Raw genomic sequence first — 13,617 nt, forward strand, 5'->3', positions numbered from 1 at the left:
TTACTCAATTTTATAAACTTATTTGGAAAAGTGAAACAAACCCCTTACAGAGAACTTGATAGTTGCACTTCCTTTTTTTGCAGACAGTGCCATGCTTACATTAATGATATAATTAAATTCCTGTTTACAGCTCTGACATTTTTCAGAACATACAATGCTTAGAAACTTATTTTTATGAAACAGTAAAAGACTTCAGAGTAGTAGTCATCAAATTACTGATGGACTAAGCCTTTAACCTTAGCTCAGTGGTTTTAGCCCATGCAGGCTGACCATGTTTTTCTTTTGAAAAGGAAAAGAATCAGCACTTGGCTGCAAAAAGCACAAAAGTAATGTCTGAGTAATTTCACTGTTATAGAAAAAGAAAAAATAAAAAGAGAGAGAGAAGATGAACAGAGCTACTTCTCATAACCGTTTAGAAAAATAGTGGTGGGTTATTTCACCAAGATGGGCAGCATGACCAGGAATGGGAAAGATTACATAATTAATATCGTGGGGCAGAAGAGAGCCAGCACTGAGCTCTGGGGTGAAAGAAGCAGATATCTTAGTCTTAGGTGTGAAAGAGGCTGAGGGCTGGTACACACTCTGGGTTGAAAGTGATAAAATGAGGCTTCCCACCTTCCTCAGAGTGGTGGGAAGGAGGAGAGGGAGACTGCCAGCCCAGCTCCTGGAAGTCAAAGGAATGATGTTCTCCTTGCAGTGAAAGGAAGGGAACTTTTTGCACCCAAATACAGCACCTTCCCTTGACCAGAAGACACAGAGCCTGGCACATCACCTGGGGCAGAAAAAAAAGTTGGAAAAAAAGCTGGATACAGCACAGCAGTGTAACTGCCAGAAGGGATCTGAGTAAGGATCCTTTCCTGTTCTTTATTTTCCGTAATGGGAGAGTCTGCAGCTGGCAGTTTCTGGAGGACACAGCCCCGTGGGCTACTGGTGCTAATCTTAGAATGGCATGTTCAGTGCTTCCTGCGCCCCGGCCCCGCGCCCCGCGCCCACAGGAGCTGCCAGCACAAGACACCCATGGAACCGTGCTGGCCTCCCAGCTCTGATCAAAGAAAGGCAGCTGTGTTTTCAGAAGTGAAAAGAAAAAGAAAGAAAGGAAAAATTCACCCCGAAAACAAGAGGTCAGAGAGGCCAAGAGGAAGTTCAGCGTCTTTTCTGGGAAAAAGCAAAGGGCTGTGAAAGAAGCTCTGGGAGAAAAATGGACTATGAGGGAGGCAGCCTTTCTGCCACAGAGCACTTGCAGCTGCTCAGTTTCAACTGAGTCCTTACTTCAGGTGTCCATTCTGCCATGCCCAGGTATCCTGGGAGCTGGTATGATGAGCCAAGCCTCCCAGTCCATTCTGCATTCTCCAGGTTCATTCTTTGCTCCTCTTTCCAGCCTGCCCTCCCTTCACAGCAGGGAGACACAGCCTGCATCTTGGAACTGGTGTCCTTCCCCACTTAGCCCAGCCATCATTTTTCATGTGCAGCAGGTTGCCCTGCTGATCTGCTTACCTCACTCTCTCTTCCATTCCATTGTCTGCCACTTTCTCTGCCTGTAATTACTCCAGTGAAAGGTGAAAAGATGAGGGGAAGGTGCGTGAAGGTCACTGGGACGAGACAGCTTGATATGACTTCCTTGCATTCAGGAAAGCTATTCCAAAGTGTGTGGGAAATTCAACAGGGAATGGCAGACACCTACAGGGGCTTGTGGGCCTGGGAAAAAGAAGATAACATTTATTGGGAGTATTTATTTACAGCTCTCTTGAGAAAGGGAAAGGCCTTTCTCCACGATGCAAACAAAAACTGAGAAGCGGAAAGGGCACTGAGGCAGTGGGGTGAGAAGCATGGTGCTGGTCCTGGGTTCATGGTGGTGGTACAGGGAGCTGTGAGGTGTGAGGTTCCTTACAGATGGTTTGTAGCCTGCTTTCTTGTTCTGAGCTCTCCACCTCTAACAGAATCGGGATTGTTATTCCTGGTTGGAATAGCAATTGTTGGTTAGTTATTTCAGTTCCTCTGGTTTGGTTTCCCTGGGATCAGATACTAGAGATGAAGAACAAAGGTTTCCTTTAACAGCTTTGATTCCAAGGCTTTCTGCTCACACTGCTCAATAGACACATAGCAAAGAAAACAAGGTGAATGTGGGATGACACCAGGGCAGTGTGGTGTGGGAAGAGCTGCATCATCCAGACTCCAGCACAAGCCTTCTGCTTCTCAGCCTGCTGTCAGCCCAGGGGAGAGGAAGCTTCTCTCAGCCATGGTATTTCCTTCTTCCTCCCCCCCAGTGCCTTAGTATTTCACTGAGAAAAAAGCAGAACAGCAAGGGACACATCTCCAAGCACATGTTGGCTTGCTGTCAGGACTGGGAATGGCTTCTCACAGCAGAACCACTGGAAAAGCAAGACTGATGGTGACCAGGGCAGTAATGAGGGTATGAGAGGGCTGAGGATGTGTATGGGAATGTACATTACTGCCTGCTCCATCTGCTCACTGCAAGGATAAAAGGAGCAGACACTTGGCCTGAGACACCTGGTTTGCTGAGTGTAGGCTCTTCAGCTGGAGCTGAAAGGCTCTGCATGAATTACTGATTTTCTGGGATATTTGAAAATGCTGCTAAATCCTGTCTTCCAAAACCTCTTGCTCTCAGGCTGGCTGATTGATGCCAGATGTGAGAAACTGCTTCAAGTCCTTGCTTACTCTTGAACTTTGTAACACATATACAGGCTTGCTTTTCCCAACCTTCACTCACAGCCTCTTGTTCCTGGTTTGTCAGAACAGGCCAGCAGAGACCAACTCGGAGGTGGACAAGTCAGCATCACCCTCAGTGGCTCAGCTAGCAGGGAAGTTCAAAGAGCAAGCAGCCAATATCCCTGGAAAAGAGGTAAGGTGCTCTGCAGCCACCAGTAGGAAAATGAGTGGGAAGTTAATCACTTGTCTCTTCCTGCTGGAGCATCAGTGAACTGAGCATGAATCCACCTTGATTTTGGAACTGCACAAAGGATTCATCTCCTCGTGCAATGCAAGCTGTGGCTGTATCTTCCATGCATTGCTGATTGGTGGATGAGTGTTTTGCTAGAGCCGTGTCTTGCGAGAGACACTAACTGAGATATTGCAGAGCTTGGTAAGGTGCACAGATTTACCCAAAAGCAGCAGAGAGCAGTGCAAGCATGTCCTATTAGGGCTGGCTTTTGTAGGCAGACAGCAGCAGTGAATAATGAAATAGCCAATATTGATGGGAAAAGAAACAAACGAGAGATGATGCAGTGTAGCAGCCAGTGGCATGTCATCAGCACCTCGTTCACAAAAGGAAGTTTCCTCCAGGTTATTACTTCTGTGTTGACTTTCTGAGAGAAAGCTGCCTCTTTACTCACCTTCATTGCCTCTTCCAGACTCTGTGCCTATCTCTAACATGCTGAACTCTATTTTAATGAAATTCCACTATGCCAAGCACTGCCTCACATGCTGACTTTCTCCAGCTAAGCAATACACTAGAATACCTCTCTTAGGAAGAAAGGAAAGTGAGGGTTTTTTTATGAAAGGAGGACATTATCATGATGCCTTTTTCTTTTAGAAGCATAAATGTTTGCTGGTGGCTCTTTTCAGGCACCTTTTGAAACTGAGCTGCTCCCTTCTGCCACTCAGCTCTGGATCCCAGCCTGGCCTAAGGGTATCCTCCCTGTCACCCCTCCTGTCTTTGGCTGGATGCAGTGGTGACCTCTGCTCTGCAGGGCTGGCATGCCATCATCTATCAGAGTTTAGCACTCCCAGGATGGGAATAGCCATTCTTTTCCCAAGCACTGTTTTTTTCCCCTCCACTCTGTCAGTCCCATTACAGTAATTTCCTCTTTTGAAGGTATGGGATTTAATTGCACTAAGTCCCTCACCCTTCAGAAGGCAAAAAGTTCCCAGACCTCTCCTGTATTATCTACAGACCTCTGCTGCTCCCAAGCTAGGGCAGCGTGCAGGGGCCTCACAGTGTGGAGAAGCTCATTTTCTCCAGAGACAGAGGAGGACAAAGTTTCCTGTCTTTTCTGTCCAAGCCATCTGTCACTTCCCCACCAGCTTTCTCAAGCTGGCTTCAGATTAATGACCTAAGGGATGGTCTTTAACCCTTGCTTGGCCCATGCCAGCAGAGGGGAATCCTGTCAACCAGGGAACCTCTGACACATCCAGTGTGGCACAGCACAGCATTTCATGGTTGCAGAACGGTGGGGTTTCCACAAGACACATGATTGTTTCTTGGCATGACACAAGGATAAGGGCAGGGCTGCCCTCGGCTCCTTAGAGATGCAGCAGTGCCATGGCTGGGTGCAGCACTCCCAGAGTTTAAGTGACATCAGGTCCAAAGGTCCTCCAAGACAGCCAACTGTACAGAGGGCAAAGATGCCATAATCCAACTTTCCACATGCCAGCCTGTGAGAAAGTAACAAAATTATGCAAATACTTTATTGTGGATATTATCCAAGATTCCAGATATTAGCCAGTTATTTTGGATTATTTTTTTAACACATGAAAAGTGTGTTAACAGCTTGGCAGGAGACTACAAACCTGGCATAAAAATAGAGACAGCTTGGCTGCAAGACCAGAGCAATAGTTGTGTGCTATGCATCCCTTCCTTCCCAGGGAACTCTCTCTTAGTTCTGAGAGTCCAAGGACATTCAGAAGGAATCAGTGTCCCTGCCATTAGGTTGCCTTGTTCCTTGTCCTCTGGAGAATTTGTTTCTCAGTCAAATTTAAGGTTGCAGCTGAGGCCTTGTCCCTGTGCACTACTTTACACATTCAAGAGAAACGAATGGGGCTGAAATTGTGAGAAAGTCAGAATTCCCCTTTTTGCCCCAAAAACATATCAGACATAAAGTAGGAAATCATGAACCAGGCAGCTGAGACTCATTTAAAGGAAATCCTGGTAATGACAGGAAAGAGAACAGTAAAAACCTCTCCAGTGTGAAGGGGTTTCTAGGAGGATGCTTTGCAGGCGAAGTTTCTAGAAGGCTTCTCCACACTCCACAGCTTAGAAGAGTGTCTGTTGCACTAAGAAAAAGATACAAACTACTCTTCCAATGCTAGGACTCTAGATGCCATAAGCACAGCCATGTGCTAATACCATCTTTTGCTCCTTTGGATGAGTCATTTGGGCAGGCTGAGCCCTGCCTCATGAGCAGGTCACTCACACAGCATGCCCTTTGGTGCTTGAATTTCACTTCCTTTTTAAGAAACCTGATTTCCCTGCTGCTGAGTTGGTTGTTTTCTTCTCTTAGGTACCACCACATAAGCCAACTCGGAGGAAACCACCCTGCTCCCTTCCCTTGTATTCCCACAAAACTGAGACAAGTGACAATGATGAGCAAGTGAGTATCAATTTAATAGGGGGACAAGGTCTTTCCTCTCTGCAGCCTGTTCTCTCCAGAGACACGGGTTTGGAGGTGGCAGAGAGGTCAGGCTGTGCAGTCAAAGCCATCAATCAGCCAGCAGCAAACCTGCCCCTGCTCTCACACATGTACTGACCCAGAGTCAGCTCCATGCTGTTCCCTGCTCCTGCAGCATGGATGCACAGCCTATTTCTACTGCTTTTGTTTTCACCCTTGGCACACTGATGGATCCATCCAGTTACCACTGTTCAGGAACCACTGGTATTTATTAGATTTGAACAGGGAGCACCCATGCTGTTTGTTGAGCATAATGGGGTAATAGTTCTGCTCATGAGATTATTCCATCTTCAGAAAAGGGAATAATTAATCCAGAGTGAAGAGAGGGCTTGTTGGCAATACCCACAGAATATTTCTTTAGGACCCTTGAATGAGCAGGTCCCAGTAAGCTGGCTGCTACTTATGAAATTTTACACTCAGGCCCTCTTTGGTCACTTCTGTCCTTCAGTATTTCAGGGTATGAGGTCTACCCACCAAATTTCACATTGTCACCTGCCCTTAACAAGCAGGTAGTTCTTTGTCCTTCTTATCTGTGAGCTACAGGCTCTTGCTGCCTCCATGCTAAAGGAACATTAAGTTTTAAAATGTTAGATTCCTTTCTTTTCTGAAAAAAAGCAATATGCCCCTTCTCAAAGCAATGCTCTCTCTTTCTCAAACTGCTTCCAGCCTTTTCATAGTTCTACCTTTCCTGCCATTTAGGCCCTTCCTGCTTATACTAATTGGACATCCTTTAACTTGGTTACTCAAGTGGTGGCAGAAAGTCTTTCCTGTTACAGAAAGTCCACAATATTTGCCAACATTAAGGCTTTAAGAGGTAGAATTTTAATCTGCCTGGTCCTGAAATAATACCAGGGGAAACTGTGCCACAGGCTTGATACCTTAGTGAAGGCAGTGTAGGAGCAGAGCCATCACACATAACTTAATTCAGACGCTTCAGACAGCAGCCCTTTCTGCCCACAGGAGGGTACATGTATGTAGCCCTAGGATGGCTGGATGGCAAAAGGAAAATGGGGTCAGGAATGAAGAAAAAAAAAACTTTTGTGTTGTAACACTATATGAAGCTTCATTTGCTTCCCTACAAGCAATTTCTGCTTATCTCTTCCAAGTTTTCTGCCTTTATTCTATTTTCTCTTTTTCACCTACTACACTGTGACATTCTCCTGTTTCATTTTATTTTGCAGAAGCGGTCGCCAAATGCTTGCCCCATTCCCAAGGTCAAGGTGAAAAGTTCACCCATGATTGAAAAGCTGCAGGTAGGTCCTGGCAGAGCCCACATGGCTCTCCCAGCAAATTAAAACTGATTGGCATTGGTTACAGCTGCTTCCCTTGCAGAGCAGCCAGAGGGGAAGGGGATGCAGGAGCCAGGGGTGACAGCCAGGTAAACAGGGCCTCACTGGGGAGAAACCAGCCCCACCACACACAAAGAAGAAGGCAGAGCAGGTCTGGTAATGGTAATGGGCACCAGAAGCAGTCCAGTGATGCCCAGGTGTGTCCATAAGCATGTCAGTGCATGGATCAGGATCATTTGGATCTGTGGAGTACATGGCTGAGCATGGGCGTGGCAGCAACGCTGCTTGAGCAGGGGCAGGAGCCTCAGTTTAAGTGCAGCTCTTGAGAGAAAGTGAGGGAAACCCTGGCTGAGGCTTCCTCCAGCTCTTTCCTCACAGCAGTGTCACTCACTTGAGTCCCCTGCACTGCACTGGGGAGCTGGCCTCGAGCACAGGCAGTGACAATCCTGGCAGTGGGGCGTGTGCTCCAGGCTCTGGCTGTCCCATGTGTGTGCCTGGAAGCTCTGCACTGCCCTTCCCTCATCTGGATTCCCGCAGCTACACACAAACACACCCAGCACTTCCTGCCCTTTTTGTGCTTCTGTGGTGCCCGATCTGCGTGATGGCCTGAAGACAGAGTGCCCTGCCCCTGCCAGCCGCCTGTCCTGGCAGCACGTGTCACTCCAGAGCCTGCTGGCCACCCTGACACAACCCTGAGCCTATTCATAGCACTGTCCCTCCTGATGCACCCAAGGACATTTGCCTGGGGGAGCTTCTCAGTCAGAGGCCAGCAGGAAGTGTTTTGCCACAGTTAATCACAAGCTCACTGCTTTCCATGGTCTTCTCACAAATGCACAGGTCATTCTGCAAGACCTGCAGATCAGGCTGGAAAATGCAAGGTCCAGTTGGGCACACGCAGGAGGGTTTAAATCTTGAAGTGATTGCTGGCTGCTTGTTCAGATTTTCTGCCAGCTCAGCCACTGCAGACTGTGGTGTATTGGCTGGGTCACTGGAAAATCCCAAAAGGCCGCAGGATGACAAAAGAACATGTCCTGAGTTCCAGCTGCCAGAGAAAGACAAATGTCCAGTCATAACTTCTCTGCCCAGACTTGTTTGTTGACAGTGTCACCAGGAGGAACCCACAACCAGATCTGTGGCTTGTGACAGCTGAGAGATGTGGCAGGGCAGGGGTTCCCCTGTGTGGCTGTCGTGTGTAGCACACGCTGCTGTCCCGCATGCCCCTAATGGGGGTTTTTCATTGCAGGCCAATCTGGCTTTTGCTCCAGCTGCTCTGCTGCCGGGAGTGTCTCCCAAAAGCCCTGGGATGAAGGTCCTGGTTTCTCCGTTCAGCACGCCTCCCTCAACGCCCACCAGCCCAGGGACTCAGTCCCAGCCCAGCGAGACGCCAGTCAGCTTTGATCAGCCCCCAGAAAGCACTCAGCTGCAGTTCTACAACAAGGTAGGGTATATGTGCTGGGATTTCTCCATTCCACAAGGCTTGCTTATTGCTTGGGGAAGAAGAGGAAGAGGAGGCTGAGCCCTCAGTCCCACTGTAAGAGTGTGTATTTGTGGCTAAGAGAGAGGATTTGTGCACCAGGTTCCAAACAGCCCTTCAGTGTATCTGTGTGGGGTCTCCTCTCTGCCTGCCAAGCAGCCTTCCCGGCCCAGTGTGTGAAGAAGGGATGGAGGGGCAGGACAGTCACCTCAGCTCGGCAGTAACAGGGTGGCTGCTGCCAGGGAGTGCTGTGAGCAGGTGGTGCCACATGCCAGCAAATGTCTGAGGTGGCTGAGGCTCAGTTCAGGGAGGCACACAGAGCACGGCAGTTTCTCAGGTGTCTCCAGAGCGCTCAGCACTTAAGTGAGAAGCTATAACCTGCATTCACCATCACCAGCCGGAGTACAGACTCCTTCCTCAGCCTGCCAAGAGTAGGAAAGGCCGGTACATCCAGTGGCATTTTCCTCTGTTGTGCTTTCCTGCTTTCCATTACCACTCTCTTGACTGGTTCAATGTCTGCTTTTCCTGCCTCCCAGGTGCGGACGCGAGGATCGATAAAGCGCCGGCCTCCCTCCCGGAGGTTCCGAAGATCTCTGTCCGAGTACGGAGATGGGGAAGATTTAGGGGTCAACTTGTCGTCTCCAGAAAATGGTGCCAGGGAAGATGAGGTCTTTGGGCCCAATGGCAAGACAGAGGAAGTAGAAACAGGGAGCAAAGAGCAAAAGAAACAGGAAGGGTCTGATGAGAAGCCAGCATCGAGGACAGGATCCAGCAGATCAGAGGATGAAGAAAAAGGGAGCAAAGAGCAGAAGAAACAGGCAGAGTCTGGTGAGAAGCCCCCGTCAAGGAGAGGATCCAGTAGATCAGAAGATGGGGAAAAAGGGGAAAAACAGGCAGAGGAAATTACTCCTTGCAAGAATAACGCAGGGAATACAAAAGAGGAGGAAGTGTGTCATGATGGCTCAGGAGAGGAGAACTCTCCTCAGCCTCCCTCTGGAAACAATGAGAAGTGTGACAGTCCCCAGGGAGAAGAACAGCAAAGCACTGCCTGTGAACAAGGAAAGGGAGACAAGGAGAAGGAGGAAGCTGAAGCTGAAACAAAGGAGAGCAGTGAGAGCACAGACACACAGAGAATATCAGACACTGAAGAAACAGCACTGGCACCTGAACCACTGCAGGATGCAGTGGGATTAGGGACTGCCAGTGAGCCTTCAGTGTCAGTCACGCAGGACCAGGGCACAGCATAGCTGTGACACACAGGTAAGATGGGCCAGCGTGATGACGGCTCCTAAGGCACCCGAGGGTTTTGCTGTTAGCAAAAATGGCAACTGTGACAGAACACAACAACAATTTTGCTGCTCCCCACATGTCAAAAGCCTCAGATCTCAGGCCTGCAGAGACTGTGAGGCAGGGAACTCAAAACAAGCAGCCCTCCTGGGTGGTGTTACAGAGAGGATGGAAAAAAAGCAAAGCTGACTGTGGATTCAGTATAAAGGAGAGGCTCTGCTCCCCAGGCACCCTCCTGCATTGCTGTTTGGAAAGCAATCTGAAAGTACTTGCAGTAAAACGCACATTTCCCCAGCAGTAACCACGTATACACTATATCAATATGTCTCCTTACATACAAATATTTATATGTGTGCACACATTGTATGTATACATGTGTACATATATATATATATATACACCCTATGTGTTTAGCTTGTTAGCTTTGCCAGCAAACCCATGGCACACCAGTTTCATGACCAGCTCTGAAACATGCAAGCATGGGCCTTTGCCACTGAAATAAAAGAGGATTTTCCACTGGCTGAAGCAGGCCTTGTTCTATGCACCTTCTTGTGTGTTCTGTAACCACTGATAACATAGCCACAGATGCCTGAGGATGTGTCTTGTCCCACCTCAACCACCTCCTCTTCAAATGCTTCCTTGGTTTGGCAAGGAGCAGCTGAAGGAAGGATTCCCGTGGTCAGGCTGCAGCTCACCTTTGCCTCCTAGCACAGAAACCACCAAAGTACCCCCAGGACTTCCCAGCACTGTCTTTGCTTAGACCCAAGAATATTTTTCATTATTTCCTTACTTATTTTCCCCTCTCAAAAGGACACACCCAGTCAGGGCAGAGGAGACTTAACATGTGGACAGGAGCCATCTAACCCAGTCGGGGTGGAAGCTACTGGGAAGCCTTCAGTGGCAGGAGAGGAGCAGAATGCAGAAATCTCCTGAGGTCCAGACTCATCACAGAGCTGAGTGGCCACTCGCTGGCTCTCTGCTTTGCACCATCATATTTTGGGACAGCTGGAAGAGGAGACTTGTTTGCGATCTCTTCAGGGTTCAAAATTCAGATGTTGGCTGGCGTTCCTTGGTGATATTTGGGGACTGAGATACCCGCTGTCCTGGAGGCAACAGCCACCACCACTCATGGTCCTTCTGCTTCTTCATCCTGCTCCAAAATGTCTTCTTCTTCTCCCCTGCATTGGTCTTAAATGAAGTTCATCAGTTACGTACATACATACGTGTACGGTGCCTTTTTGGTAGCTTCTTTTAAAGGACTTTGGGTTTTAAAACTTCAGTAAATAATGTTACAACAATAGGAAAAAGTTATGTTTTCCCCATATGTGCTGTATGACAGACAATGTGAACTCTGAACATGGGGAAAACTCCTAGAACATTGATCATAAAAATATATAAATATAAAATATAAAAATAAAATCCCTTTGAAGTGGGGCTAATCTGTGAAACAGCCACCTGTGGTAGGCTGATAGATCCTGTGTGCTTCAGCTTTGAGGTGCTTTTAGTGCGGTGGAAAATGACAACCAGCAGATTGTATGCAAAGAAAAGATGTGCTGAGTAGGTCAATAGGGCAGGTTCTCTTATCTGGCTCTGGGCTCCAGTCCAGATTTAGAAGGGCTGCTTGTCCATCAGTCCTTCTCACTTCCAAACCCTACCCAGTCTGTTCTGAAACTTCTGTTGTGTGTCTGCCAAGAGCCACTCATTATAGAAAGCATCCCAGCTTCCTGGAAACAGCCAATTAATTTTGTGCATATCAGAGAAGAAGTCTTAGCTGGCTGAATTTCCAGTGGCGTTACCTGGCTGAATTGGCAAAGCTCAGGCAGCCATCCCTCCAAAGTCCTTATGCCCTGTACTAGATTTGCATTCACTCTTGGGCTAGTGCAAGTCATGGGCTAGCAGTCACTATGATTTAAATCTGGAGAATATTTGGGGGAAGGTGGATGTCAGACCCTCACTTGACCAGTTTCCTGACAGCAGTGCCTGAAGCTGTGTTGGCCACACAGAACAAAATGTCCATCCTGTGACGTGGACTGAGGTCACACTTGCTCAGAGCCAGCAGCACCTGCCCCCCTGAATTATCATGGGCGTGTTGGCAAACACGACCTCCACAGCCTTTTGAGCCATGCTGTGGAGCATTGTTGCCTTTGAATCCGTTTTAATCTGCTTGCTGTAGCGTGTATTGCCAGGGCAGGCTGCTGTCACTGGCTGCCCCGTTTCTTCTCTCAGCAGTGTCCCATCTGGATGTGAGTGCTTGTGCCTTACTGTACATACAGATATATGTGTGCCTGTGTAGAGACTGTGTATGTGTGTCCCGAGCACGGGAGTGGAAATCCGAGGGAGAAAGAGAATAAATAAATGGTGGAATAAAACCAAAGCAAACCAAAAATCTGCGTCTTTTGTTTCCTCCTGGAGAAATGAAGAAACCTGAGGAAGAATGGGCAGAACTGGTAGCAGCAGGCAAAAAAAAAAAGGGGTGAGAATTCCACTGGCATTAGGACTTAAAAATTTAAATTTAGTATGAGGAACGGGGAGGAATAGGACTTCTTTCAAAAACTCTGGGATGCAGAGGCACGGAAACACGAGGATGTCAGGAAGCATTAGCAGGGCAGAGCACATCAAGGACAAGCGGGATTCCAACCAGGAGGGTGCTGTGGGCTCCGAACGCCAGGGCGATGCCTAGGGCGATGCCTGTCCTCCCGTGGGTGCCCCTCCGCTCCCGTGGGCGCCCGCCGTGCCCGTGGGTGAGCCCCGGGAGGCTCCGAGCGCGCCCGGGACACGCGGGGGCCCGGTGCGACCCCTCCGCACCGCCAGGGGGCGCAGCGCACGGCGCGGCCCGGGACGAACCAAAGCCGCTGGGGGGTGGGGGAGGGCGTTGGGTCGTCCCATTCCTCCGCCTCCCCGTCCCCTGGGAACGAGCTCGCCCGGCTTCCAGCGCCACCGCGGGCGTGGGAATGGGAGTGGAGGTGGCAGTGGGAAGGCTGGGCTGTTCCTGCGCCCCTCGGATGGGCGCGGGAGCCGGGTCCGCGCGAGGGAGAGCGGCGGAGCGCCGCGCGGAGCCGTCGCTAACGAGCGGAGCCGTAGGGTCGGGAGAAGGGCGATGCCAGGGGTTACCCTGGGAAAGGAGACGGAGGGGGCGAGCAGGGAGAAATGGCCGCAGCCCCCGCAGTTCCATGCACTGACAGAGAGCAGCGATGTGTTCCGGTGGTCGGCAAGGACAGACTCAGACAGGCACTGAGAGAAACAGCCGGGGCGGGAGGAGGCGGGACGGCAGTGAAGTGCTGAGCTGTGAAAGCACCAACAGAGCGGCTCGTTGGTCTAGGGGTATGATTCTCGCTTCGGGTGCGAGAGGTCCCGGGTTCAAATCCCGGACGAGCCCGCTGGGAAGGGGATGCGCGAGCCCCCTTCCTACGTTTTGCCGCCGCGGGGCCCTCCTGCGCTTTTGCGCCTCAGGCCCGCCCGCAGTGGGACGGGGGCCGCGGGGACGGCGCTGCAGCCGGTACGGCGTGCCGAGGCTGAGCCGCTCGGAAGGGCGAGGAGCGGCCCCGCAGCGCTGTCTCGGTGAGGAGGAAGGCGGCGGGGTCTGCAGGGGAGAAATGGGAGTAGCGACGCCCGGTGCCAGACGAAGGGGAGCGGCCGGTGGTTGGTGAGTTCTTAAAGCTTTTTCTTGCACTAAAGAGGAACGAGTGGGTCTCATTGTCAGTCACCGCCGTGTCCCTTCGCTGTGTGCGGGAGCCGCCGCTGCTGCGGAGAATGAAGAAAATGAAAGAAAGAAGAAAAAAAAAAAACCAAAAAAACACGGGCTCGTCCGGGATTTGAACCCGGGACCTCTCGCACCCTAAGCGAGAATCATACCCCTAGACCAACGAGCCGCCATGAAGAGTGCTCTCTCTCCCCTGTAGAGGAAAACTGCGCTGGCGCCGCGCACCCCTGCCCGGGACAGCTCCAGGCCGCTCCGATTCCCGCGGTCTTCCCTGTTCCTGAGGGGACACAGGCGCCTACCTGTGGCTGCCGGCTCTCCCCGGGTTCCTGACGGGCACCGCGGCAGCCCTGTCTCCCTGTGGGTGCGAAAGCTGCTCGTACGCGGCAAGCCATCGACCGCGGCAGCCAGGCCGCAAACCCCAGAGCGCTGAGGGGAGACTCGTGGTTCATTCCCATAATTTCA

At 50.3% G+C, this 13,617-nt stretch overlaps 1 protein-coding gene and 2 non-coding genes across 5 annotated transcripts in view; 2 read left to right on the forward strand and 1 right to left on the reverse strand.

The window, feature by feature from the left end:
* RCSD1 (RCSD domain containing 1) overlaps positions 1 to 11,825 on the forward strand; it is a 30,415-nt gene extending 18,590 nt beyond the window's left edge. Inside the window, exons 2-7 of one of the 3 annotated variants that reach the window (XM_053970749.1) lie at positions 2,753 to 2,860; positions 5,238 to 5,327; positions 6,587 to 6,658; positions 7,938 to 8,132; positions 8,705 to 9,428; positions 10,266 to 11,825. In XM_053970749.1, coding sequence (XP_053826724.1) covers positions 2,753 to 2,860; positions 5,238 to 5,327; positions 6,587 to 6,658; positions 7,938 to 8,132; positions 8,705 to 9,415 — 1,176 coding nt within the window. In that variant the 3' untranslated portion in view covers positions 9,416 to 9,428; positions 10,266 to 11,825. Of the gene's footprint in view, positions 1 to 2,752; positions 2,861 to 5,237; positions 5,328 to 6,586; positions 6,659 to 7,937; positions 8,133 to 8,704 lie in introns of all 3 variants that reach the window. The other 2 variants (XM_053970748.1, XM_053970751.1) reach the window with 2 other exon arrangements.
* A 934-nt stretch (positions 11,826 to 12,759) lies between these two features.
* TRNAP-CGG (transfer RNA proline (anticodon CGG)) lies at positions 12,760 to 12,831 on the forward strand. The gene has a single exon. It is a non-coding gene; the product is annotated as a tRNA-Pro (tRNA).
* A 421-nt stretch (positions 12,832 to 13,252) lies between these two features.
* Positions 13,253 to 13,324, reverse strand: TRNAP-AGG (transfer RNA proline (anticodon AGG)). The gene has a single exon. It is a non-coding gene; the product is annotated as a tRNA-Pro (tRNA).
* Between the last annotated feature and the right edge of the window lie 293 nt (positions 13,325 to 13,617).

The sequence above is a fragment of the Vidua macroura genome, chromosome 2, assembly GCF_024509145.1.
Source record: "Vidua macroura isolate BioBank_ID:100142 chromosome 2, ASM2450914v1, whole genome shotgun sequence".
NCBI classification, from domain to species: Eukaryota; Metazoa; Chordata; class Aves; order Passeriformes; family Viduidae; genus Vidua; species Vidua macroura.